Source organism: Grus americana, chromosome 1 (genome assembly GCF_028858705.1).
Source record: "Grus americana isolate bGruAme1 chromosome 1, bGruAme1.mat, whole genome shotgun sequence".
Classification (NCBI taxonomy): Eukaryota; Metazoa; Chordata; class Aves; order Gruiformes; family Gruidae; genus Grus; species Grus americana.
Window position 1 is genome coordinate 201,717,307 of NC_072852.1, and position 27,300 is coordinate 201,744,606.

Here is a 27,300-nt window from a genome sequence, read left to right on the forward strand (position 1 = left end):
CTGTACCCCTATTATTGTTTCAAAACAGCGTAAGTGGAATGCTGAGAAATCTCATAGGCCTATGCTTCTTCTATCTACTATGGGCTATACAACCACATGTCTCATCAAAGCATATGTCGGTCTTTCCAGAGATCCTTAACATACAGCAAAGAGATGGACTAAAACATTAACAAGTACATAAACTGTCTGAGCCCTGCACTAAAACCACATTCTTCCACAAAACCCACATTTCTTCTTATGGGACATTATTTTTTTCACCAGTGTTCTTGTATTCTTCAATTTCAGATTTTTATTTAAGTCTTCTCTGGTTAAAAATCTAATTACTCAGGCATAAAAAATAGAGAAAGGCATTACAATAAATTTTCAGTTACATTTCAATTTTAAGAAAGATTTAATTTTTTTTCTCTTTTTAATACTAAAACCTTTTTTTTTTGATACAAGGAAGAAACAAGGCTATCAAGTATTATTTCTTCACACTGAGTGTCTCAGACTAATACAACCAGCAGTTTCAGGCCAAACGTATACATGCAAAATAGGTCAGATTGCTAAAATAAAGCAGCGCTTCTTCAGAACCGCATTTAACTACAATGCAGAGTGCTGAACACACGCGTACTTCTATGCTTATATATATGTTAAACTGCTAACTGATAAAGTTAAGCAGACAGTCCTCCCCAGGCCTTTCACCCTAACTACACTGATGTTCCAGAAACACTTACTGGAGGCATTAGTAACAGTTGTTTAAAGTAGGCCCGTCTTCCATGTGCTGGCATGGCCTCAAAGGCCACATACAGTCTTCTCCACTCACATGCCGCAAATATCAGGACAGGCAGTCCTGAACTCAAATACTGGACTGTCCTACTGAAAACTTCTGTTCAAATCTGCAGCAGCTTGGGGTGACTGACATCTGTCATCAAACACCGGGAAAGTGCTTGAAAACATCTGACTACAAAAGCAAAGCTGCTTCACATAAACGAAAGGCCTCCAGGAGTTTTTCTTTGTAGAAAAACTGCAGTTAACAAAAAAGCTGGAATACAGTGGCAACCCGAATAACAACACCTGCCCACCGCAAAGCCATTTTTCAACTCTTTGTTTAACTTAAAACTCATTTTACACCTAGGTCTTCTTAAATAAACAAAGAGACGACACCGTACCCTGTCTAACCGCACGACGCAACGCTGTTTCCCAACGACGCGCGTTTGGGAAGGGAGAGCCGGGGGGGAGGGGGTGCTGGCAGCCGAAAGGCCACCGGCCGGGCCGGGCCGAGCCAGCGGTCCCGCACCGAGCGCGGCGCCAAGGCCGTTCACCTAAGGGAGGGCCGCCGGGCCCCTCCGCGCCCGGGGAACGGCAACTTCAGGGAGCGGCGCCCGCGGCCTGCCCCTCGTCAGCCGCCCAAGCCCGGCCCGGCCGCCCCAGCCACTGGCAAGGCCCAGCCGGCGGCGGGGCAGCCTCGGCCGCCCGACCCCCGTCGCCTCTCTCCTCACGCAGGGCCCGGTCAGGCCCCGCTCTCACCTTTAAAAGATTAGACGTCGCCATGATCCCCCCCCGCGGGGGCCTCCCCGGCCGGCGGCGGCCGCTCCTCTCCCCGAGCTCGGCTTGGCTCCCCCCAGCCGCTGCCGCTTTACATGGCCCCGGGCCGCCCGCCCGCCCGGCCGGACCCGCGGCAGCGGCAGTCGCAGCGGCCGCAGCGCTGGGCTCCCCTGCCCGGGGGCGAGGCCGGCGCCAGGCTCGGGACGCTCCGCAGCTCGACCGGCTGGGTCCTCCGCACGCAGCCGCCCCTCAGAGCCTCATGGCGGCGTCCGCCCAGGAGGCGCTCGGCAGCAGCCCCGACTCCATGGAAGGGGCCGGCCCACATGATGCGGCGCTGAGGAGCCGGCCCCGCCGCCAAGCGCGGGCGCTCGGGCTGCGGGCTCCGCCGGCAGCGCCACCTGGCGGCCCGCCGCTGCGCCGCAAGCGGGAACTCCCGCCGCCCCGCCCCGCCCCGCCCCGCCCCGCGCTCTCGCCAGCTGCCGAACTCGTCCCCGCCGCTAGCTAGACCCCCCGCTGCGGGGAGGCCTTCGCCTTCACGGCCCCGCCGGGCCGGGCTCTAGCGGGATGCCCCTTCAGCAGGGAGCACCTCCCGGGAAGCCAGCGGGCGGCAGCTGTGCACGGCTGCTCGTCCCCGCGGCCCATCCCCGCCTCAGAGACACCCCCCGCCCAAACCCCGTCCCTTTCCTTCCTCGTCACCCGTACCTTTTGCCTGGCAAACCCGCATGAAGTTGAGCCACGTGAACAGAGGAGCAAATTCAACGTGGCTGAATAATGTGGCTTACCAGCAGAGAAACAAATCTGTTTCTTCCTTGGCAGAGGTTGGCGAGTGCGGGCCTCTGCCCCGGGGCCTCCACCACAGGTTACCAGCCCGTCCCGGCGAGGCCGCAGGTGACTGAGGGCAAAAAGCATGGCACGGTTACCGGCACAAACCCGGCTTTGCGTGGTCACTTCCCTACGCCCAAATCTCTGGCCAAGCCGTCATTCCTCCTGCAAAACTGTTTTCACAAGCTTTCTATTTGGTAAGAAAAGTTTGGGTTTAGGTACCTCTTAAGATGGATTTAGAAACTCAGGTTTTATTCATAGAAAGTGTAACTTTACTTTTGTATTAGCCTTCATCTCAAATGTATCTTCATTAAAATTTCTAAGAGCTTTTCTCACAGGTTAGGAAACCTGAGAGTGGATGCCATCCGTTCAGCCGGGCCCGCTGCACATCGCCGGCGTGGACGGCCGCACTGCGCTGGGGATGGCAGCACCCCCTTCCTCTTCCCAGGGCGTAGGGTGAGGGTGTGATTTCAACATAAATTAATATTAGAGAGCATTGAGACCCTGACATGTTAGAAAAGCTGTAATAAACTATTCAACAAATCTGTACACTGTGGAAGTTCTGATAATGCTGACTAAATACGGCCTGTAGCCTTATTAACTTAATAAATTCAGATAGCCATATTAAGGCCTTCTCTTAACTGAGAAGTAAAAAAGAGGTAATTTCCTATTTTGACAAAGTCCCCAGCTTCTGAATGCTTCAATTAGCGTTTAATTTTTTCTTTGCTGTTATTATATATTGTGTATTCTACACTATAAATATTTAAGTATAACATATAATTATGCAATATAGATCCAATTGTATAAAGTACTGTCCATTGCATATATATTGCACAACTGTGCTGAGGTTACGAGGCCTCCAGCAGGGTCAGTACAATGTGTACGTTGTGTATTTGTGCAACAGCCACTCCACTCCAGTCTGTACATTATGTTACAGATATGTAAGTACCAGAGAAGCTGAGATACAGACAAATATTCTGTAGACTGTGACATCCTGTTAAAACGTGATTATTTCAAATTATTTGAGATTTTTTGTTCTTTTCAGTTTCTATTGCATCTATTATTTTTTTAAAAATATATGCTTGCTATTAATACCACAATTCAGTGATGCTTTTACACTGCTTCCGAGAAATAATGTAGACATCATTCAGCCAGAAAATAAACTAACTATAGAGGACTTCATCTCAGTGCCCTTTGATGCAAAGCTTAGAGTACAAAATCATAATGCAAATCATTAGAATGTTATAATTGCAAATTTTGGTTACCCAGCATTTAAACTAAATGAAGTTGGGCTGTGTTTTAAAATGCTATGTTTTGAAATGATGGATTTCTCCATATTTGCACTTTTCGTGCAAACCTGCCAAGCGTATGTGAGTACCTTCCATGGTCTTGTCTGTTCTAAGTGTCCTTAGGTACCAGTAGTGACTGCTGTAACATACATGGGGTTGGCCTGGAAGGGTCAGCAATGAAAGTATTGAGTCTAAGAGTTCTTACATCCTGCCCAAATATGCTCTTATGCAGTAGTTATGAGTAGTGCTAGCCAAGGAACAAAGAGAACTTGAACAACTGAGAAGCAGTGAGACAAGGAAACAGTGGTACTTTTCGCTGGTATTAAAAATAATGTGTATCTCATTTTGCATAGTGTACATAATGACTATGATTTTTTTCTACAGATCTGTGCATTAATTTTCTGGGAAGTAAAGACATCTGTGAGCCTCAAGGTTTTGCGGTATTTTAGTACCACTTCAGGCTGCTTTGAAAGTACACCGTTATATAATCTTGCTTTATTTGCTCTAATTATATTGCAAATGGATTATTACTAAATTCTGATGGTAATGAAGATATTAATTATAGATTAGTATATGGTCCTACATTGGCCTACAGTTTTATATCCTTTCCATGGATTGTAAAAGACAGAGTGGATGACACTTAATCCCAGAGCTGTCTGTGGATTCAAAGTGATTTGCAGCAACAGCTCATTAAGATCTGGATGATCAGTGAAATTAATACCACGCATAATATCCTAGATGTCTTGGAGTGAATTGATTCCAGGCACAAATCTGTTGGCTTTGAATGAGTTGCATCAGAGAGAAATACGCGCTGCTCTGTTCTCTTCTAACGCCCTGAAACACATGGTACAAATAAGTTGTACATAGTTTCTTCTAATCTTCACTCAGTCCATGATGGAAAAAAGCATTTGATGGTTGATTAGTCAGTTTTAGACTCCCCTCCAATCAAACTAGATATATTCAATAGGGATACTAAAGCTTCTGGTTTTTTCCTTCAGTGAGAAAGCCTTGTTTGTCAGTGCTGTGGACAGTCACGATGACCCTATGCACAAACCATGCCATGAGAGTCTCTGAAGACAATCCTTTTAAAAGGGCAAGGATATGCAAACACCTACCTGTAGCTGAAAAAAGAGGCACCATCAGTGACCAAACTTTTCACATGAAACAACTTCTATGTTTGTTTCTATTTCAGCAAGAAAGCAAACACTTTTATTTCTGGTGTTTACTATTGGGACTTCATGTCACCCTTTCAGTTAATAACTAGCATTCTGGAGAAACTGCCTGTGTGTGGGAGTAAAGATTATTGTTGCTTTCACTGGAAGTTGTTTAAGATTTTGGTATCAGCATCACCAGAACCGCCTACCCTGTGCATCTCAGGATGACCTGTTTGTTCTTATGCCAACATTGTCCTTAAGCTTAAATAACTTCCCTCTCCTTGATGTTTATTCTTCTCTGATGTATTTTTAGACAAAAGTGCTATTCCCTTGCAGTTTCCTTGCTGGAAAACTTTGCACTTTTTGCCCTGAGTTACACCGTGGATGACATGGGGTGGTGCAGAGCGACTGTTTGCAGGCAGAACCTGCAGGAGGGTTTTTCCTGAGGCCAAATTCCTCCCGGGACATGGAGAAGCATGTGGTGTGCGTTAGGCAAAATGTGGCCATTGTTGCATGCCTCAGCAGAGTTGTAGAGAACCACTGTGGGGAATTACATCTGATCTAATTTTTCCTCTCCTAGCCTTTTCCAGACGGCTAGAAATTTACTGTTCCATTCACTCTGTGTACTCGGGGAGTTACAGTTGATCTGTGAAGCATGGTAGAGTGAAAGAGGATACAACGTGAAAAATAATTTCATGTGCTGCTTTTCTGACACTTGTTCACATATGCAGCTCTTTTTTCAGGGCTCAGTAAGCTTTGTCTCTCTTCTGTTTTAAAAGTTTCTCTGAGAATCAAACTTCCTTTTCCACAGAGAACTGGGCAAAGAAAAATCCCAATACAATGAGCAGTGTTACTGTGAATTTCAATGGTCAGACTGACCGGAATTGAGACTTACGTCTTCTAAACTTACGTCCTGGCATAGCTTGCCCTTTTAATGCATATAACACTGGCTGTATGTCAGGGAAATGAGAAAAATGAGGCTTTTTCCCCTAAATAATAAGCAGTAATTATTTTAAAATAGCAAATTAATATAAATTATGACTAAATAGCTAAAATATTTGCTTGGCCTTGAAAACTTAACCAAAACGGACAATTCTCAAAAGTCCTGCAGAGCAGTGCCAGCCCTGCAAGGTTTTTATTACTAAGATTATGACTGAAATATTTTCCACAATTCCTCCCCTCAGTGTTAGTACCTTAATACTTGGCAACTACCACTAACATTTTAAACCATCACTCTGCTCACTGTCAGATGAGGTGCCAAATACGGCTTCTGGCAGTCCCTTCCTGCAAAGAAACCACGCAGGGGAGCAGGCAAAAGGGGAAGAAGCCTGCAACGTAGATGTAATGCCGGCGTTAAGAGTTATATCCCACAGAATTAACTGATCCTTAGGGAGCCGCTGGAGTTGGGGAGTCAATAGCCTGCATCTCTGTGCCGACTCTGGGTCCTTGGCACTTTCCTTCATCCCGCAAGTCCCCTAACGGTGATGGAAGTTTCTGTAGGGTCTGAAGGGCTCTGGCAGTGGTTAGTCTCACTGCTCCACTGGGGCTGTGCAGGGATGGAAGAAATGATCTGTGTCTTCCTTCTCATCCTTATCTTGTGTGTTCATTTCTCTAGTGACTGAGTTTATTGCTACAGGAGGCTTGGTTTGTCCCTCCCTCCTGCATGGAGCAGGAAAAATCAGTTTGCACACAAGCAGATTTGAAGCCACAGCAATGAGGAATCACAGTAATTGAACTATAGCTGAAACTTCAGCTTGTTTACCAAGCATTGATTTTATTTACAATGCATAGAATTTATTTTTGTTACTTCTACTCTTGTGTTTCTGTAGAAGCTCTTTAGCAGCCTGTGAAGGTAATCAGGGTTATTCTTAGTCTGAGCTGCCCTTGTAGCCTGCAAGGCTGCTGAAGGTTGGGGTAAGCTGGTTTACAGCACTGCTCCCATGCAGTAGTAGTCTCTCAGCAGATTACACACTGAGTGTCCTCCCCGAGTAGCTCAGGCCTAGCCTAAAACATGACTTTCTCTGACAAATGAATGAAGGAAATACTTTCAAAGACAGTGATCCGTTCTAGCAGTTTGGGATTGAGATTTTGGATTCCTCAGTTTGAGTCTAAATGAAGATTTACCTGCCCCTACATAAAGAGCCTGCTACTCCCCATTCCTGTCTGGCTTCTGTGGGTGATGGACGGTCAGGGGGAGAAGCCATGGAAGTACTGTGGTGGTGGTTGATGCCAAGCAACTGTTCCCTGTCTCCCCAGGGGTAAAAAGCCCACAGTGTGTATATTATATTTTTGGGAATTTGTGCTATCAAGTTATTTTCTTGGACGTATTTTAGCCGTGTGTTTGCTGTTCCACTGGTTGCTTGTGGGAGCAGCAGCTCCATGAAGAAAAATGACTGCTCTGCAGTCTGTAGAGCCAGCTCTTCCATGTCAGAAGTGCTGCTTAGCAAAATGGTTTTGGGTTTGCAGGACCAACTTAGTTTTCTTCACACGTATGTTACACTCCCACTAATTAAGTATTATGCAAGGTAAATTGTCTTCAGGAACCTGTACAACTTCATAGTCTCTGTATTATGCTCAACTGGCACGTCTTCAGTTACATTACTTTCATCAGATTTGCACATTCATTGAAACGTGATGAACAATTCTGCCGTGATTAAAAGTAATATTCAGCTTTGCCACAGCTGTATTCACTTCGCAGAGGAGGAAATATTGCTGAATAAAATGACAGCATATGCAGGTAGTCGGTTTTCAGAGGAGAGCCCCATGCAGTATAGCACTAAAGCCGGATGAATTATTACTAGAAGTGACCTGGGACAAATTACAACTAGAATGACATGCATTCGTGAGATACAGTAATTTTTTTTTTCTCTGAGGATCAGGTGGGTGAATTTTGGTTGAATTCTTCTAATTTTAAATAAATTCAATGACACTATCACTATCCTTAAGAAACCTAGGCATCGTAGGTGCTATACGGCATACGGTTAAGTACTAGAGCAAAGGATCATTAAACAAATGCTTGGACTGGGTTTTTATTTAGCATCTATTTATTTTGTTGTGCAGTCCTATCCATTAGCCTTTTTAGAGAGATTTATATTTTACAGATTCCTCTTTTAATTTCATTCACTTACTTAAACTATGGTCTTTGGACGTTGAGAAATAAGCAATGTAAATGTTTGCGATTGACAATCATGGTTTGATATTTAATGATTTCTTAAACAATCCAGCATGCTTGTGGTATGGTTCCATGCCCATGTAGAGAATAAACCTCAGCCCTCCTCCTTTCTCTCCAAGGCTGAATAAAGGCTGCTGAGATTCCTATGCTAGCTCTGGGTGAAAGGCAAGGGTGGAGACTTGGAGGAGCTGATGTCATGCGCTGGGCTCTACAGCTGGGGAAAAAGTGCTCTCCCTAGATATTAATTATGTAAAAAGAGGGCAACGAAGCATTTATTCTATAAGGGAGCTTAAACACAGACTGAAATATCTGGGAGCATGGTGCATCCACCTATCGTTGCTTTAAGAAGTTAGGCAGCTTGGGTACTAGTAACGGTTTCGCTGTGGCAGGAGAGATCTCAGCACAGAGCAACTGTAGCGTACTTGGGTGCTCGATCAAGCCTGGGTTATTTTCTGTGAGCACAGGACAGTCACCAGGAATTGAGTCATCTAGCTTGAAGTTAGATTGGTGAGTCTATTCCATACCAAAGGTATAAATGAACAGCTACCTCAAAATTTTTTTCTCTGTTGATTCCTAGGGGGTGTGGCTAGGTTCTGCTTCTTACACAGGACAGATGCAATTATAAGCAAGCTGAAATATCTGAAGAATTCATCTGTAAAATATTTAAATGAGTAGAGGAAGGTTTTTATTCTTCTTTATCAAACTTAAAATAAAAGCAATGAAAATGTAAACATTTTAGGAGTCCAAAACAATACTTTATATCCATTAATTTGCCAGGCCTATGAATCCAAATACAAACTGTTTACTATTTCAACACTTCTGTTTCCTAACTGGGATTTACCAGACTTTAATTTGCAAAAGTTCTGGGGTTTTCTTAATAATGTCTACTTATTAATTTGGCTGCCAAATGAGATTTCTCTAATTTCTGTAGTTTCTGGAAATTTCATTCTCGTATCAGTAGTAAACGTCGTATTTGCCCTTCCTTGGAAGAAAAAAAGAATACACATGCACTGAACTATAATCCATTCTACAGCCTATTCAAGCTGTTACTTATACACTGTACTGCAAAGCATCTGAAAGCAAAATGATGTATTTCATCCATTTATCAGACATTTCTATTAACTGCAGGTGAGTAAGTGAGAAGGTACAGTAGTGGTTTAATATATCATCAAGATAGACAATATTTGAATGTACGTTAATCTACATTTTTAGGAATTACAAATAAGACAACTATGTGCACAGTACTTAAAAATGCAGTGAACTTCTCTTCTAGTTGCATTGACAGTACCAGTTCCTTACAGTTGAATCTGGTTAAAAGCTTTATTCCCAGTGTAATAAATGTGACACTACAGGTACAACATCGACAGCAGAGATCATTAAGGCTCTGTTCTGATGACTGTTTATTTCTCTGTCCATACCTCCCTTCCACTCCCCTCTTCTCCCAGTCCCTTCCCCCCCCAACACACCCAATTTTTTTCATACAGAATGAAAAGCTCATTGGCTCCAGAGTATTCAGGAAGAAAAGTTTAAGATAAAAGATTTTAACCTGAAAGTAATGAAATGTGTAATGAAATGTAGATTCATAGTAATAGCAATACCTGGTACTTATAAAGCTCTTTTAATATTTTTAATTTTTTTTTGGTATGGCAGAAGAAACCAGTATCCACGTCCCTTGGTGCTAAACACTCTACAACAGGCAGCACACAGAGAAAAGAGTCCAGACTGAAGATCGTAGTCAGATTGGGTCTCAGCAGTCTTTGTGAATTCAAGGAAGAACGATCATCTCTATTTTTGAGATACAGAAGGTGAGACACAGCAAATGTAAATGTCTTGCTGAGAAACACACAGTGAACCAGTGTGGGTCTGTTGACTCCCCAGCCACTGATTTATTTGTTTGCCCGTTCTGTCCTCTTAAACAACTAAGAGAAGATCTTCTGAGATACACAACATGGGCCTGGTATCATAGGGGAATCAGTGTCAAACGCACACAGCCTGATTCTGCACTACCTTTTGGCATCTGTAGTCACGTTTACTTTGTAAAGAGGGCCTAAAATGCCCTCAAATCAAAATTGATTTGGTGTAAACAACTAATATTTGTAGGTTAATAGAGAATCAGGCTCACAGCAATTACTTTGTGGCATGCTGAGACTAGAATTAACTAACTGTTTTAATTGCTAATGAATTAAGGCTGATTCCTGTTTATATTAAGGCCTCTGTATCCTTCTATGACAGCGTAACTGTGCCTCATTGCAAGTGAGACTCAGGGTATTGAAAAAATTAACCTTTCAGTTCCCTTTGAAGTCAATAATTTTAGTGGCCCTAAATGAATAAAATAACTGGAACCAAACAACCTGTCTCTATACTATGGAATATTTACAAAAGGATTGTAAAAGGACCTAAAAGTAACCTGAGGGAAAACTGATTTCATGTTTGTTGAAGAAGAAAGTTAGATTAGATAGACCTGTTGCCTGGTCTTGAAAATGGAGAATTGTAACACGATGACACACCTTTATATGAAGATAACTGGCTTGATGTTTGAAGGTTATGAGTATGCCCAGATAAACTGTAGATGCTTATCAACTCTGGAGATCAAGTCATCTTGTTATACTACTACAATAAAATAGAAGTAGACTTATTTAAGTGCTAGACATATAGGGCATAGTTTGCATAAAGCTAGTGTGTGTTATATTCAGAGGAGTAGGAAGATGACCTCAAGCTCAGTAAAATGCTACATGATCACAGATTTCTCCTATTATTATTGTTATTAAAAGCTATTATGTGTTGCTTTCTTAGAATAGGGGTTCTCCAACTTTGCTCTCTGTTGCCAAGCATTATTTTAGAAATTTTCTCCTCTCCAAACACTCTATTCCTAACAGTTTTGGTTTTACAACCTTCATTTTTTTAGACAACAGTTTAATATCTGCTGGCTGAGAATAAAACAATCCTTGCTCTATTCAAATTTAAGGCCTGGGTCCCCATGGGTTGCAGCACTTATTAACTTATTTTTACTTCGAGTTAGAAGTAGATTTATTTTTTAAAGCTAATACGGAATTTGTTTGTGTAAATTAACATAATTCCCTAGGCATCAGTGTGGCTATGATAATTACCTAGCTGAGGATCCGGCCTCCAAAATGTAACTCCAGTGGTTGGGAAATCTGTTTTGTATACAAGTCAAATAACAGCTGGATCATATGTGATGTTACACTTAGTTTCATTGGCAATTCAGAAAATATTTAATAATAAATTTCATTGCTTCTATTCTCCATTTTCATATACAAATAAATCATCTTTTCTAAAACATTCTTTTTCTTTAGTAAGGCTTGTATTCATAGTCATATCAAAAGTGTTTGCTATTGGAGCAATCTTTCAGCTTGCTTTCTTTAGAGTTATCTTTATTATGAAATTCACAGCATTCTAAACTTTAATGGTCATTAGCAACCCTGCACTTGAGTAAAGAATCACATTAAAAAAGTATAAGGTATAATATTTTCATGTCCAAAACTAAGGCAGGATGAACAAAAAAGTAATGAGATCATGTGATCCTCACCTAGCAAGCCTTGATTTTAAACAGTATTCAAAATACAAAGCCCAAGAGAGGATGATGTCACAATGATTATTGCGCTTTCTCAGTGTCTTGCTATAGGACTAGTTTTTCCTTTAGCAATACATAATTTCTTTTCCTGAAGACCACACAAAGTTATTGTACTCTGTAAAAGAAAAAAAGCACTTAAAGTTTTATGAAGTTATGACCTAGATAGAGGGATAAAAAACCAAATTACTGTTCTATGATTCAGCTATGTCATGATCTAATATTGTTTCAAAATTATTATTTTGTTATTTACGTTGGCATCATCTTCTGAACACCCGATGTGCTCTTTGGCATGCTACAAATTCAGCAGATGCACTGTCTCCTGGGCTTTACAGCTTCTTCTGATGAATGTACGACATTTGGAACAAAGCCACTCTTGACACCTTCCCATCCATCTTGTATTGAGATTTCTCCTTTTTTTACAAGTTCATAGATGTCTCGTGTAAGAATTGTAAAGGACTCTTCAACATTTGTGGCATCTTTTGCTGAAGTTTCTATATATTTCATACCACAGTCAGATGACAGTTTTTCAGCTTCTTCTCTTGTAACCTCGCGCTGTGACACTAAGTCACATTTATGTCCTACTAACAGGAACACAATCTGAAAGGGCTGCACATGCATTTTTGCTTCTTCTAGCCAGTCTTTCACATGTTCAAAAGATCGTCGATTTGTGATGTCAAACACCAGTAAGCCACCCACAGAATTGCGATAGTAAGATCGTGTTATTGATCTGTGAAGGAAACAAAAAAAAAAAGAAAAAGGAAAATTGAAATACATTTTCTCTACATTTGTAAATTGGTTACTTTTCCATGTGGCAATGTTTTTTTTACCACTATAAGCTTTATGAAATATCCTTGCTTTTTTAACACTAATTGGAATTTATTAATTTACCTTCTACACACAAAAATGTTGCTTTTTCATTTTTTTCTTACATTCAAAAGTCACTTTCTACACATTCTTGAAGCCAACATCTCTAGTATGAATTTTGAGTGCTGAATTATTCTGCAAAGTACTCTTTATTAGCAAACTGTGGCACATGTTCACAGAATAAAATACATATATATTTATTTGTCAAATACTTGTTAGTGTTAAAGACTGAGTCTTTCAGTTTTATACAAACATGCACTTCACTTTGTTCTAATCACTCATTTCAAACTGAAATATGTAGGCAGATGTTGAGAAACCTGGAGCCTAAGCTTGCCAATATACAAGTGTATCTTTTTGTATTCCTTTCAGAAAAATCCTTCACAGAAAAATTTGTACAGATAATTATAATTCTTTGTGCTTGCACAAGTCAACAGGTAAGAGACTAAGAAAGTAAACTCCCTAAGCAAAGCTGTCCAACAGTAACTGAGCTGGGCAAACACACACTTACAGAATCATAGAATCATAGAACCATAGAATGGTTTGGGTTGGAAGGGACCTCAAAGCCCATCTAGTTCCAACCCCCCCGCCATGGGCAGGGACACCCTCCACTAGACCAGGTTGCCCAAAGCCCCATCCAACCTGGCCTTGAACACTTCCAGGGAGGGGGCATCCAGAGCTTCTCTGGGCAACCTGTTCCAGTGCCTCACCACCCTCACAGTGAAGAATTTCTTCCTTATATCTAATCTAAATCTCCCCTCTTTCATGATTCTGTGATGATTCTATGATTTTAAAGGAAGTGACAGCCCATCAAAGAGTGGACACAAGCACTCATTACTAGTGTAAATATATAGCTAGTGTATATATAAGTATTCTCCTACTGAAATGAGATGCAAAATCTCTATTACCAGACATTATTTGAAATTATAATTTAGCCAAGAATTAATTCCATTTTATCCTATGATTGTGGAGAGAATGCAGCCTCAAAACATTTGGAATCAGGATGAACTGTACACAGTAACATATCTTTCCATAACAGTAGCCCCTTCTGATTTTCAGTTCACTGCATTTCATATACTGTTTTATAACAATTTGAACATATAATTGAATAATTAGCAGCAGTAATCATATAACAGATAGGTGAGTGCACAGCTGGATAAGGTCTGTGTTTCTTGGCATATCTAAATTCATTTAGCCACAGCAAACAGCATTTGAAATGGTTTTATTTAGATAACAGGGATGGATTGTTTGTCCTAATGTTTAGAAAGATCTTTTCTACGTTCCCAGCAATACAGTCCATGGAGTGTCTCCCTGAACAGTTTGAATGTGAAGACAGCAGGATCTTACCCTCAGATTAATTCAAACAGCCTGGATATGAAAAATGACACATAGTTTTGCAAAAATATTTAAGACCATAAATGAGGGACATCACATTTTGTGAAGTAATAAATAAAGGTGCCATAAAGATCTGTTTCAGGTTTTCTTAAGCATTTTTTTGCTGTAAAGCAGTTGCAAAACCAAATGAGTACATTAAAATAATTCAAGTGGTTCTAGAAAGAGCAGAAGTGGGTGACAAAAAAGGGATTCGACTTGGAGAAATGGAAGCTAATACAACCTATTTTCATTTTTAAAAAATCCTGAAAAGAGTTATGCAAAAGAAATACATTAGCCAGGGAAGAAAGTAGGTTAGTATTGAAAATGCAGTTCATCATTTACCAAGCACTTATATATAGAACGATGTTGTATCACGTATCTATGAACTGGAGTACTGAAAAACAGCCCTCCATGTGTTACTGGGTGCTTATACACAGCAGTCAGTACCCTCGTCTGTTGTAACTCCTGCAGAGATATGCTAATTTATACTAGCTGATGATCTAAGCCATTATATTTAATTATGTGTATGTATTGCCTGTAACAGATGATTAAAAAGCATCTGTAACTTTGGGCTGCACATCACAAAAACTGGATGAATATATGAGAGAGACAGCAGCCATTTTTTCTAAATTTTTTGTATGTATAATTTGAAATTAGTTTGCTCATTACCAAAAAAAGGGTCAATATACTAGAGAGGCTTTAGAAAACAGTATGAAAAGAAAAAAGTAACACAAAAAGTTTTAAAGATACATATGGTACTGTGATTGCCTAACATCTGAGAAAGAGATGATGTTTGTTAAAATATGGTCCATAAATATTTGAATAATTTTACTATTAAGGTAAGTTATTATTTGCAGTTCTATTTTAAAAAAAAGTATTCCTGACAAATAAGACAAAAATATGGAGCAGAAAGTTTAGGGCATCAACCGGGAAAAATGCCTGGGCACGTGAATGTGTTAGGTTGTTCAATGGTATCTGAAACATCTTACAGATGCAAAATATTTGACTTAAATATGACAATCAGAGTAGATTAAGTATTAGACATGTATTTTTAGTAGACAGTTTAGAGTTATTTGGAAAATGAACTGTGTGAAGTGGATGTACTTCTGCTCACTTGCACCGTGTATCGCACCTAGAAAGAATGGAAGGGCACTGACTTAGATGGCCTGGTACGTCTCTCTGCTTCTGTTTTAGTTTGTTTTGTTCTTTATAAAACTAAGTGCAAGGGCAAATTTTGCCTCTTATTAATATTATCGCTAAAGATTAGAGGACTTTTAAGTGCCTTCAGCAAGGCTTAGGCAGAACTATAACACCAGCATCTAAAGTTGTGCTCTGCTTAGCTGCGTATCTCACAATGGTGCCTGAACGTGTTCGCCAGGGACCGGTGGGGCCAGCCCTGCCTTCCCTCTTAGCTCAGATCCGAGCTGCAAACACACTATTGCTCCAGGCGAGTGCCCAGAAGGGTTCCGCTTGGGAGGGCTTCCCAAGAGCATGCCAACGCCCGCAGATGGGTTCAAGCTCCTCACAAAATGCAGAGGAATGAACTTTTATCTCACTGGAGGTACCTCTCTTTCACACAGATTCCTCATGCACTACTTCACAAGGCACAGGTCAGTGTTCACGGAGCCCATGGTACAGAGGCTGCTCGAGGGGTTTTGCTCAGAAGACGTACAGCTTTATAGACTCTACAGGCCATGTCAGTATACCGCATATGTCTTCACTGAAGAGCTTGATGATGAGAGTGCATGGTGGCCAACAAAACGTAAGGAGGACTGACAGTAAAAGGCTCTTCCTGCAACAGCTGGTAGACTCGTAGATCTCCTTGGGAAGGATGTTATGAATGTCAAGAGTTTATCTGTATTCCATGGAAGACTGAACAAGAGACTGAGTGAGGTTTAGTAAATTAGACAAACTGCATCGGTCTCCAGAAGTCCCTCAAGTTGAAAGTACATGACAGCAGAATACTCAGGAGAATTCAAAGACTCTATTAGAGACAAGATATCTGAGTATGGACCATAGACAAAACCAGACTGGCCTTTATTGTTTTCTCTCACAAGCAGGGAATCCACTTACATGATTATACACACTTTGGTAAGTGCTGCAAGATCAGACTCTAAAAGCAAAATGAAGTTTTTAACTCCCTTTTTCTTGTTACTTTTTGAACAGAAGGAAAAAAATCCCTAGGGTCCTGCAAGCTTTTCAAGTCAGGATGAGGAACTGGTGACAGGTCAGATTTGCTGTAGTCCAACTTACTCATAAAGGATGTTCAAATTTCCATTTCGCAAATTATCCCCATGCAGACACTAAATTCTTGTTGAAATGATGGCTTCTCGTATAGAGTAAACTTTGGTTCAGCTAATTCGTGTCATTAAACTAGCACTGTGGAAGGGAACGTGTTACTTGCAGCACCATAATTAATTTTCTGTGAGGAAGGAGGGAGACAGGAGTACTTCCTTTAGTAAGGGGAAAGCCTTAAGTTAGGGACAGGGTGGGATTAGGGTGAAAAAGTACTGGCCAAAGAGCAGCCTTTCTTTGAAAATTGGGGAGACAGCAATGAAGCCTGCCATCTCCTTCCAGGAAACCATTCGGAGGAGGTGCTAGCCGGAAGTAGGAAGCAGAACTTCTTTCAGCTTTAGAATCTGGCAAATCTGCCCGTGATTTTGAATGAAAGGGGGAACGGAACCCTTAAATCCATCCCTGCATCTGTGTTTATTCACATGTCTTATCTCTCTGCCGAAAGCACTTTGGTTTTGTTCTGTTCCTTTGTGCCCAGTACTTCCTTGCTGCCTCCTCTCTCAGCTTTCTGTCACAGAACACTCTGAACCCTTCTCAAAGCGACTGCTCATGGAAGTGCCCAAACCAAAGTGTCTGCCCGGGCCTTTGTTCAAGGTGCAAGCTGATATTTCAGGAGGGAGTTTGCCTGCTTCCTATGGCTACACTAAATGAAGGGAAATAGCTCTCCTACTTAATAGAGGTGACTGTAACCCCTTGGTGAGTGGAAACCTACGTGGCTGGGCAGCTCCTCCGCTTTCAGGCTGGAGTACACACGTCACGTCACGCCAGCTACTGATGATGGGTGTGCTACAGCCTCCAGTCATTCCGCTCTAAATATGTGAACCTTTATGCCATCTTTGCCTGAGAGTTACAAAAATTGATGTACGCATTATCGAAAAGGTAATTCCTATTTTCTCCCCCACTCCGTCTAAATAAAATAGAGATTACAAATCTCCTTATCTATGCTGTTGTTAAATATGGACTGTCTTAGCATCCTCAAGACCATCCTAAGTTTTTATTTTCAGCAAGAATACTTGTATGAATAATATTTTTGCTCATTTCATATAATGCTTGGCATTTATAACAAATGACAGGTGAATACACATAAAGGGTTGGAGAAAATAATTTTCCCTCTTAGAACATGCTAAAAAGGTAAGACTGCACCAAGTATTGAAAGGGAACCACGACACTTTGATACTGAATGCTGTAAGGTTCCTCCAGATGGTTCTGTATTTGAAATTGCTGGAGGTGAGACTGCTCCTCAAGAAGGGGGTAATGGGTTCAAGCTGAAGGAGGGTCGATTTAGATTAGATGTTAGAAAGAAATTCTTGACTGTTAGAGTGGTGAGGTACTGAAACAGGTTGCCCAGAGAGGTTGTGGAGGCCCCATCCCTGGAAGTGTTCAAGACCAGGATGGATGAGGCTTTGGGCAACGTGGTCTAGTGGAGGGTGTCCCTGCCCGCAGCAGGGGGGTTGGAACTAGATGATCTTTGAGGTCCCTTCCAACCCAAACCATTCTATAATTCTATGATTCTATGATTCTAAGTTATATGTTGTGATGTACAGTAATGATAGGTTAGACTGTTTTTCCGAAGGATAACTTTGAAGGCTTCAGTTTTAATTGGGAATATTTGTTAAATGCAGATCCTAAATTCTTTTTGAAATTATGACTTCCCATGGAGAATACGTATTGGTTCTGCTAATTAATTCTGCCTAAACTAGCATTATGGTAGGGGAACAGAAGTCATCCTCTTAGCTTAACCTAAATATTAGGTTACAGATGTAAGACCCTAATTAATACTCTTGAGAAAAGCCTTGGTAAGATGATGGTCACTGAACAATTGTTTCTGAAAATGAATGAGAAGATGTATTAATCACATCAGACTATGGCTTTGGGGTGACTTTAAGTCAGTCACAGTGTTTCTTGCTCATTATGGTCCTACTGATCTTTACCAGATGAACCAAACTTTCACTAAAAGCTTTATCTAATTTTGAAGACTTACTTTTATACTATGACTAAAGACTACATTGTAATGGTATTAATTTTGAAAATACACTTTGCTCAGTCAAAAAGAAGAATAAGGATAGTGTTTTATATTCAAGCCATGTGTTAAACAGAATGTATCTAATATCATAGATTACTAAAAAGTGGGTTAATATAGTTGAGGCATCCCCACAATATTTTGCCTGTGTTCCTGAAATGAACTCTCAGTCTTAGCACTGCTACCAAGCACTTTATGGCCTTGGAAGTTTCATGATTTAAATATATTGTTGGATTTAAATACAGAAAAATTAAATAAACAAAAAAAATCACAGCAAAGTAGACAATGTGAAACACAGCCAAGCAGCAGATTGCTCTAAATGACAGATAATCTCAAGATGGAAAGCAGCCTAAGGTTTACCCCTCATTTACCTGAGTCTGCAATACGGACCTGAGTCTATACTAAGCAAGTCCGTAGGTTCTTGTTCTATGAAAGTGTTAGAGTTACTGATTATGTCATTGTTGTCACTATGGCACCTAGCACAATGGGGGATTCTGCTTAGTGATGCCTTACTGATATCAAAGTAAATACAGTCAGTAACTGCCCTGTCTGAGCTCAAAATAAGTAAACTGGCACCAGTGTCTGCACTTCCTTCTTGTGGAAGCGGTGAGAATGACTTTGAGAAGTGATGCAAACAGCGCTTGTTAAAGATCAGTTCTAAGACCATGCATGAAATCCAGTTCAAATACAGTAGCAACAATGAACCAGACACATGTAAGATTTTTTCCAGAACAATTTCTCCAAGAAAATAAGTGCTGTCTCTCAAGAGAGTGTGGTGGTAGGTGTGTCACACCTTATTTTTCCCCTGGGAATGTCCCTAATGCCTGGGATTGAAAGAAGGAGATTATTATGCAGCCAGTAGTTTGCCCTGCACACAGGGAACACCCCAGGGAGCTTTAAAGCCAGGTTTTACCTCCTCTAAAGTCCCAATGCAAGTGAACCAGAGCAAAACTGGGAATCACAACTGCAAACTGCTTGGCATTCCACAAAATTAAATTACTTCTTGGAATAATTAATTCTTCCCCAAGACCATCTTTGCTTGTGATCTGTAGTCTTCTCTATTAGCAGAGAACAAAATGTGCAAGATTTTGATCCATGATGTATAATTTAATAAAATATTTATCATTTACTTGAGTAAGTGTAAAACAGACTATACAATAAATGCAATGATATTTGGTACACCAACTGACAAGAAACTCCTAGTGGAAAAGCAAACACAGACGTTTAAAACTACTTCCTTCAGTTTGTATCTTCTAGGTATTAGAAAAAACACAGATGTATACTAATGGTAAATTTTAAAGCAACTGACAGCATGACTCATCACTGTATATCCCCTGAGCATTCCTGGGTAAAGGGTGGCTATCATTTGATTTAAAATGTATGCAAAACTCTGTATTTGCATTCCTTTCAGTCAAGTGCCTTGTCATTGGACATCCCTGCTATTTGTCAGCAAATTCAAAATAAGAGATTATACATTCTTTGTCACTTGTTTACAAGCATTTTATGTTCTTTGCTGGAAAGCACAAGGATGATGAAAAATGCTAAGAGCTTACCATTATCACCGTTAATTTATTTGTTAACCCTTCAGAGGCCTGCCTGCAAAAATATGTATAAAGTTGTGACGCATGCAAGCCCAGGAAAGTTTTTTGTTGTTTCACTGTAATGCTTGTTATTGAAGTAAAAAAAAAAAAAAAGGGTTGGTGTCCCCTGGTAAGACAGTGAAATCCCACCTCTTCAGCTGAGTGTGAGAATCCGCACAACTGTTGCAGCGGAAGACAGGGAACATAAAAGAATCGATTCTGGCTAGTGAAGAGACGTATTTCCCCCCTACTGCTAGCATCCCAGGAACAAGCGTGTGGGTCAGGTACCACATATCGCAACAGATGGATGGGCTATGCATTAGCCTCCCACCTGAGCTCATACCTACCGGACCCCAAGTCCAAACTAAAATCCATACACAACTTGCCTGAAGTGGCGAGCACTACAGGTACAACAGAGCCCCAAGAGTAAGGGAATGATAGTACCAGTTTGTATGTTGGGGAATGACCGTGACTCTTTCGGGGCAGGAAAAGAGTGTTGTTTTGCTACCTATTTGTGACAGAGAGGAGAAAGGAGAGGATTTAATACTCGGTGCAGCATTTCAGCTTGTTCAGCTACACTATAAATGACAGAGGTATTAGTGAAGGCTCCTGGCAACCATCAGTGCAGAGCAGGTGCAGAAGGCAGATAAAACACTAATAAGGGACTGCAGCTGGCTGCCCGGTGGCTTCCACTCTGCCAAGGCTGCGCTGGTGCTCACAGTGCTGCTGTGCTGGAAGGAGGAAGAGCAGGGAGGTGGCCTGGTCTCTCCGGATTGCACGGGAGGGAGAGTTACGGCAGAGGAAAATACTGCAGGGGAGGATGAGTTCTGAGGTGATGACAAAGTAAGAAATGCAGAGCGAAGCAGGGGCCTCCTGCTGCAAAGAAGGAAAAAAATGCGGAGGAAGGATTGCTACCCTAGGGCCAGGGCTTGAGGGCAAAGATGAGGGAGGGAAGGAGAAACAGGACAAGGCCACTTGTTACCCCCTAGTGTGAGCTGGGAGGGGAAGGGTGGCTGTTCCCTGGTGGGTGTTAGGGGAAAGGGTGGAGAAGGAGGAAGCTCCTGGGGGTAACTGGTGGGCAGTGGGGTGAGAGGGATGGTGGGCCACAGGGCTGGGGGGCACTGGCAGGCAATGGGGTGGTGAGGCTGGATGGCAATGGGGTGGAGGGCTCTTTTGAGGCACAGCAGCCAGAGTGAGACGTGCTGGGGGGCAAGGCAAAGTCCTTGGGGCAGGAGATGTGCTGGACGATGAGGGTACGGTGCCGGAAGGGTGGTGGGGGCCGGGGCTGCGGGGCAGGGTGTGCCTGGGGACCGGCAGGTTTGGGGGGCAGATGGGAGGGGATGGGGGGGGAAGATCCTGGGTCCTGTACCTGAACCGCTCCTGCCCCGCCGTGTCCCAGAGCTGCAGCTTGACCCTCTTGCCGGGCTCGATCTCCACCAGCCGGGAGAAGAAGTCCACCCCCACGGTGGGGTCGGAGTGCAGCGGCCCCGGGAAGCGGCCCTCGGTGAAGCGGTGCAAGAGGCAGGACTTGCCCACGGTGGAGTCGCCCAGCACGATCAGCCGGAACTGGTAGATCCAAATCGCCGCGTCCATGGCGGCCCCGGCCTGGCCCGGCTCCGCCTTGGGGCTCTTCCTGGGGCTCCTGCGCGGCCGGTGCCTGCACCGCGCTCCGATCGCCCCAACGCCCGGCATCGGCGCAGCGGGCGGGCGGCGGCGGGGGGGTGCGCGGGGCCCGGGGAGCCGCTCCCGCGGGTGCAGGACGGGGCCCCCGTGCCGGCCACGCCGGGCAGGGCGGTGGCGGCGGGCGGGCGGTGGCCGAGTCCCCCCGCCCCGCTCCCGGGGCGCCGCGCCGGGCTCCCGGTGGCTGCCCGGGCGGGGCGGGGCGGGGCGGGCGGTGCCCGCGGGCGCTGTCCCTTCAGCACCGCGCTGCCCCGCTCCCGCCGCCGGCCCCGGCCCTCGGGCCCCGGCTCTGCGCCCCCGCCCCGGCTTCCCCGGGCCCTCCCGCCGCCGGGTGCGCGCTGGGGCCCGCCTCTCCCGCCCGCTCTGCGGTGGCGCGGCCGAGCCGCCCGCCGGGGCCTCCCACCATGCCGTCATGTGCGCGGCGAGACGGGCCCTCCCCCGCGGCGCGGCGGGCAGGGCAGGGCAGGCAGGCAGGCAGGCAGGCAGCGCGGCCCCGCGCCCGCCGTTCGCCCCATGGCGGCTCTGCGGAGGGGATCGCCGGCCGCCGCTGCCTTGCGGCTACAGCCTCTGCCCAGGGCCCGGCTCACCCAGTAGAGCCGCTCCTCCCGTGGGCAACAAGTCGGGGGGGGAGGAGGGGGATGCTGGGGGGATGGGGAAACAGGCCGGCCTAGAAAATCAGGTGGGAGAGAATCGGGCTGTTAAAGCGTGAGATTTGCAAAGAAAAGTGGGAGCAGAAAGGAAATACCCGGGAAGGAGCGGAGGAACCAGACAAGCAGGTGAAAAAGGGGCAGGGAGCTGAAGGGAAGCTGGTGGGGTGGGAGCTGGGCAGGGGCTGCCCGCAGGAGTGCGAGCTGGAAAAGAGGCAGAACAGCAAGTAGAGGAACAAGTGCCAAATGGTAAAGATGGGCTGAGCAAGTGGTGAAAGGGAAAAGCAGAGCCAGCGATCTAGATATTCCCAGAGAGAACCATGCAAACTGTCTTGAGAAAAGGCACAATACTGGAAATGACAGGGACATACGCTCTTCATTTCCCGGTGGAACAAACTGCATGTATTGGGCCTTTGTGAAAGTACCTCTACCTACGGTAATGGAACAATTCTGTCAGTAGAGATGCCTGCTGGAGAAATTTCTTTGCCCCCCCGGGATCTTCAGCTAAGTATCATGTTATGAGAAATCTGCTGAGCAATAGATTCCTCAGATTTCTTCTAAAGTCTCAGGACCACGCAGGGTAACAAACACCAACAGGCCTCAGATTGCTGGTAAGGGCATTCGAGCCAAATAAGCAGAAATCCTAGGACTTCTGGTAAACAGAATCGCAGCAGTTTCTTCTGCAGATTGGGCTGGGGCGAGGGAGCTGGGGGCAGAGAGCCTGAGAGCAGAGCAGAGTAGGCTGGGTGAGCTGGGAAGTAGGTTGCCGCTGGCAGAAGGTCAGCAGCAAGTGGATACTCATATGAATGGGCACTTTGATAGTGAAAGGACAGGGAGAGGAGATGGGCAACATTTTTTTTTACACAGCCTGCTGTTTTCCTCTGTTAATGTCAGGCACAGATGCAGCTAAATCCATAACTGCCTGTGGCTGGTTAGGGGCATATCTGAAGCCACATTTCTTTTCTAACTCTGTGGGGCAGTTTGTTATGATGAGTGATCTCATTGCCTGAGTCTGGTTTTGTTATTCCACTGCATTACCAGTGTGAGACTAGTCTGTTCCCTCATGTAGGCTTAGGTAGACCTTGCGGCTCCACAGGGTGCATGAGTGAGACCAAGGGCACCTTTGCCCTTCAGCTGACCAAGGGCAGGGTGAAGTCAGAAGAGGAAGTTGCATACACTGCTCAGGAGATCATGTCCTCCAGCCCCCAAATGAGTCTGGGTGGGATGTACAAGTGTAGTTGTCCCTGGGAGACTCATCCAGATGACCCCAGAAGCTTCCAGCAGGGACTTGGCCTGGCAGCCCACAAGCTATAAAAGGCACAGTCAGGAGCTGCCAGAGGGATTTATCTTGTAGTGCACGCTGAGCTGTAGCTGCAGGATGCCGCCAGCTCCAAGAATCCGGACTCTCCAGGGACCTTTTGGGCTGGCCAGTTGATCCCTGGGACTTAGTGATTGTGTGTCTGTGCGTGTCTCCACACGTGTTTCCTCCTGAACCCTGCACATTTCTCCCCTCTACTTTCACCAGATATTTTTGTAAAAAATAAATTGAACATAGCTTGTACTTGACTAGTTGCTCCTTTGAGTAACAATTAAAATAAAACAATGTTAACTCAGATAAATGAACCTTCAGAAGGATAATATCAGTCTAGTTCTTGCACTTCTACGTGGGACATGATTATAGGTGATTCCTAGGGATCTTTTCTAAGTGTTCTGACAAAAGTGGCACTCAAATAGAAGAAGTATTTGCATGTGAAACAGAGATGTGAGGTATGTGGTATTGGTAGCTCTGATACTTGCCAGATGTGAATAGGGCAAAATTTTAAGTGGACTTTGCTCATTATGTAGTACCTGGATCCTGCTGGGTATGTGGATCACCACCCTGGCTAACACCCACAGGTCTTCAAAGCCTCAAGTATGTGCTCGTTAGCTTAGATGCTCAGCAGATTGCTGCTCTTTGCACATCTGGGCTGGAAGAACCTCACACTAATGATTTACACAGCTCATTTCATTCCTAACAGGTGAGCGAAGTCAATTTGCCTGTGGCATTTACAGTTGAGCTAAATATGTTTGCAAATATTTTCAGGCTTCCAGAGTCTGGTCTGTCTAGCTAAGCTTGTCATTGTAGAAAGACAGTGGTATATAAATTCACATATATCCAAAACATAACCTTATGCCTTCATTTTGGACCTTTTGAGTGTCACATGTTAAAAGCTACCTAGGGAACTTGCACTTGTCGTGTCTGCTGTGGAGTGGACAAGTGGGTGAATTTTATCTCCAAGTCATTCAGTTTGTGTTAGTTTACCAGTGAGTACAGAGGCCCTGACATCATGCTGTCCATCACAAAGATCGCTGACCAGCAGTCAGAAGAAGCGATCAAAAATGAGTATGCTTTGAGGAGCTGGAATGGTTAAAGCAGCAACATGAACCTGACTTCTCAGTTTACAGCACTTGGTCATTGGCAGCTTGAATCTGCTCTTCATAGGAACGGTGAATCAAACCTAAATTCTGTGAAATAATAAAAAAGCCAAACAAAACCAAACCTCCAAATCTACTGCATTTTAGCTAGATGACTGCACTAAGCCATAAATCCAAGACCTTGCAATCTAAAAATTCCTAATTTCTTTTCACATTTTTGACTTGGCATGGATTTTTCTCAACCCTTGGTAGGCGGGTAGGTCACCAGGGATTACACAGATCACAGTGCTCCTGAAGAATGTGCACATGTGATTACATGGAAGTTTAGAGAGGCATGGATGAAAGTAATTGATTCTCAACCCCAGTCAACCTGAGACTGTTTTAATTGCCTAGGCTATTGGTCAGGAAACTGATACAGCTGCTCATTTTATCACAGAGAAAGTTTCAATAGATGTAAGCTGCTGCAAGATGCTGCCAGCTATCTTTTTTTTTTTTTTTTTTGATAGAGTAGTACTGGAGGTGGGATACTCTTTGCTAATAAGCAATGACTCTCCTTCCGCTAAGATGTCATCAAGCCAGGTAGGTTTCACCTGGGTGAAGGACATGGATGGTGGGAAGGACATTTCTTAAACCACAATGTTCTGGTAATGTTTCTTCCTCAGACTTCTTTGATGCACATGTATAAATTTAGTATCTGAGTAGCAGAACAGCATAATGTTGAAATGATCAGTCTGCCCTAAAATCTTGTAAGTGGGATGAGAACAAATCTACTGCCCTTCTTCCTTTTCGCAGTTCATAGTATTTGATGGGTTTCACAGTTCCTCCTGTGGTGTTAATTAGTGAGTCACTCCAACTCTTGCTAAAGCTGAGGCTAGTGCTCCTACTGCCGGTTGGGAGGGCTGAGGAGGGTTGGCAGGAGTGGCAGGTTGAGGCCAAGATTTTAATGCCACTCTTGGTATAAGCCTTCCCTCCTGAAAGTTTGCAGGAGTGCTCGTATCTCCTCAGACACCAAAGGCAACTGGGTAGGACAGGAAACCTGTAGGATACTAGGATACTGCTAACCCTGCAGTCCACAGAAATCCTCACCAGTACTGACAGGAGCACTGGGATGTTCCAGCTGCCCAGGTTCAACTTCTTGATCTCACACCCAGGTGCCTCTGAGCTCTCTGTGCAACTGTGGCTACAGCTCCATGTTTTGCTGGGGCTCATCTCACTGTGCTGGTTTTACAGTGGTAAGAAGTGATGGGATAGCAAAGCAGTGCAGAGAGAATATTCACCTGGCAAGATGGTGAAAAAAACCCCGAATAAAGGGAAATGCGTGGGAAAGTTTTGTGTTTATTGTTTAGCATCATCTTATTGCATTTGTTATTTGTTGCTGGAAGTTTATTTCTGATACTGTGTCTGGAACACCTGGAGCTCTAAGAAATATTCTAGGAAAACATGGTGGGAGTTATCAGCTTCTGTCAGTTTATGGTATTACTAATGTTCTCCTGTATAGATTTCAATAAATACATGGTTGGTGAGGATATTTTTATAGTGTCCTGAGTCTCTGTGTGGTAATGTGGTCGTTCATTCAAAGGTACACTGATCTCTTAGAAGATGTCCTTGTTTGATGAGGGTGTTCCTTACGTTGTTGAGATAGATATGTGCATGGTAGAATATCAGTATAAACATTGAAAAGAAAAAAAAAAAAAGGCTGAACAACTCAGTCACCGGAATCCATAGATCCAACACATACAGATCCACTTTGCTCATGAGGCATTAAAATGGTTCTGTGGAGATGATGCAAGTGAAACTGCTCCACAGCAGAATGAACTCACAGAGGCAGTCAGTGAAGAAGAGAAACACCCAGCTGGGACAAGGAAAACTCCTAACTCCTCAGACCTGATCTTCCAGAAGGACCTACAACATAATTTCAAAGGCAAGCCTGGGAACTAAAAGTCATAACTTTTCAGAATATTAAAAAATGACTATTTACTCAATAAATGTTTTATAACCATTAAATATTTTTACACTTTTCCTCACATCTCACCAACTGTTAAGCCATCACTGTTCCACACAAATAAACAACCTCTGTCTGATCTATAGGCCCATCATTGTCTCATCCCTCTTTGCCAACTATCTTCTCCCTCAAAATGTTAGTAATATTATGTTATACTCAGAGCAATCACTCCCAGCTTGATGTTTGCTGTGTCTAGATCAGATGTACAACAAGAATTTTATTTCCCCTCTCAAACATCCGTTTACTCCAAGTGTAAAAGATGGTATCTATCTCTGCAAATCTTGTGATCTTAGACATCTAAGATGGCATCTTAGATAGCCACAGTTACAGAAGCACATCTAACTCAGTCAAGTGTCAGGAAAATACAGGAATATGCAACCCGCTCCACTAAAATACTGAATTAATGCACATTGACATTTCAGAGTTAATGCCTAAACTGCGTAAGAATCTGTCTTTAGGCGGGATTAAGATTGCCTTCAGGTCAGATTAAGAATCAAACCCAAAATGGCAACTTATTCTACTATGTAAAACAACTAAAGTATTTGTTCTCATGCCTTCCATTTTGTCATTTGTCAATCTTACACCTCACTCTTCCGTTTGTCATTTGGAATGACTCCTTCTAGGATTCTGTGCATTCTTTGCTCTCATGAAGTCCATCTCCTACATCTCTTTTCTGTTTGGGAACTGCTGGTGTGTGAAACAATATAGATTTCCGCTAACAAAAAACATTCTTTGCCTGAGCTTTGTGCCGTGGACTCTTTGGGTATGTTGATCAAAGAGATACCTTCTTCTGTAAGCATTGCATCTTTGAAGGAACCCTACAATTCATTACCCACTGTCATGGTCATCTGTTTTTCCCAGATTCCCACT

General features: G+C 43.4%; 2 protein-coding genes across 2 annotated transcripts in view; both read right to left on the reverse strand.

Annotated features, from left to right (window-relative positions):
- The window catches only part of CUL5 (cullin 5), a 34,368-nt gene extending 32,487 nt beyond the window's left edge, over positions 1–1,881 (reverse strand). Inside the window, exon 1 of the mRNA XM_054828922.1 lies at positions 1,510–1,881. Coding sequence (XP_054684897.1) covers positions 1,510–1,533 — 24 coding nt within the window. The 5' untranslated portion in view covers positions 1,534–1,881. The remainder of the gene's footprint in view (positions 1–1,509) is intronic.
- Positions 1,882–8,653: 6,772 nt separating this feature from the next.
- Positions 8,654–21,877, reverse strand: RAB39A (RAB39A, member RAS oncogene family). The gene is made up of 2 exons (XM_054829019.1): positions 21,056–21,877; positions 8,654–12,283 (listed from the first exon to the last, which is right to left on the reverse strand). Exons 1-2 carry the CDS (start codon positions 21,778–21,780, stop codon positions 11,857–11,859), a joined length of 1,152 nt encoding a protein of 383 aa, XP_054684994.1. The 5' UTR covers positions 21,781–21,877; the 3' UTR covers positions 8,654–11,856.
- Positions 21,878–27,300: the final 5,423 nt, after the last annotated feature.

Excerpts from the sequence above, each read along its gene's own strand:
- RAB39A (XM_054829019.1), bottom strand. The coding sequence starts at position 21,780 with ATGACGGCATGGTGGGAGGCCCCGGCGGGCGGCTCGGCCGCGCCACCG. Across the intron at positions 12,284-21,055 it reads GCGGGGCAGGAGCGGTTCAG|ATCAATAACACGATCTTACT; the intron begins GTACAGGACCCA and ends TTTCCTTCACAG.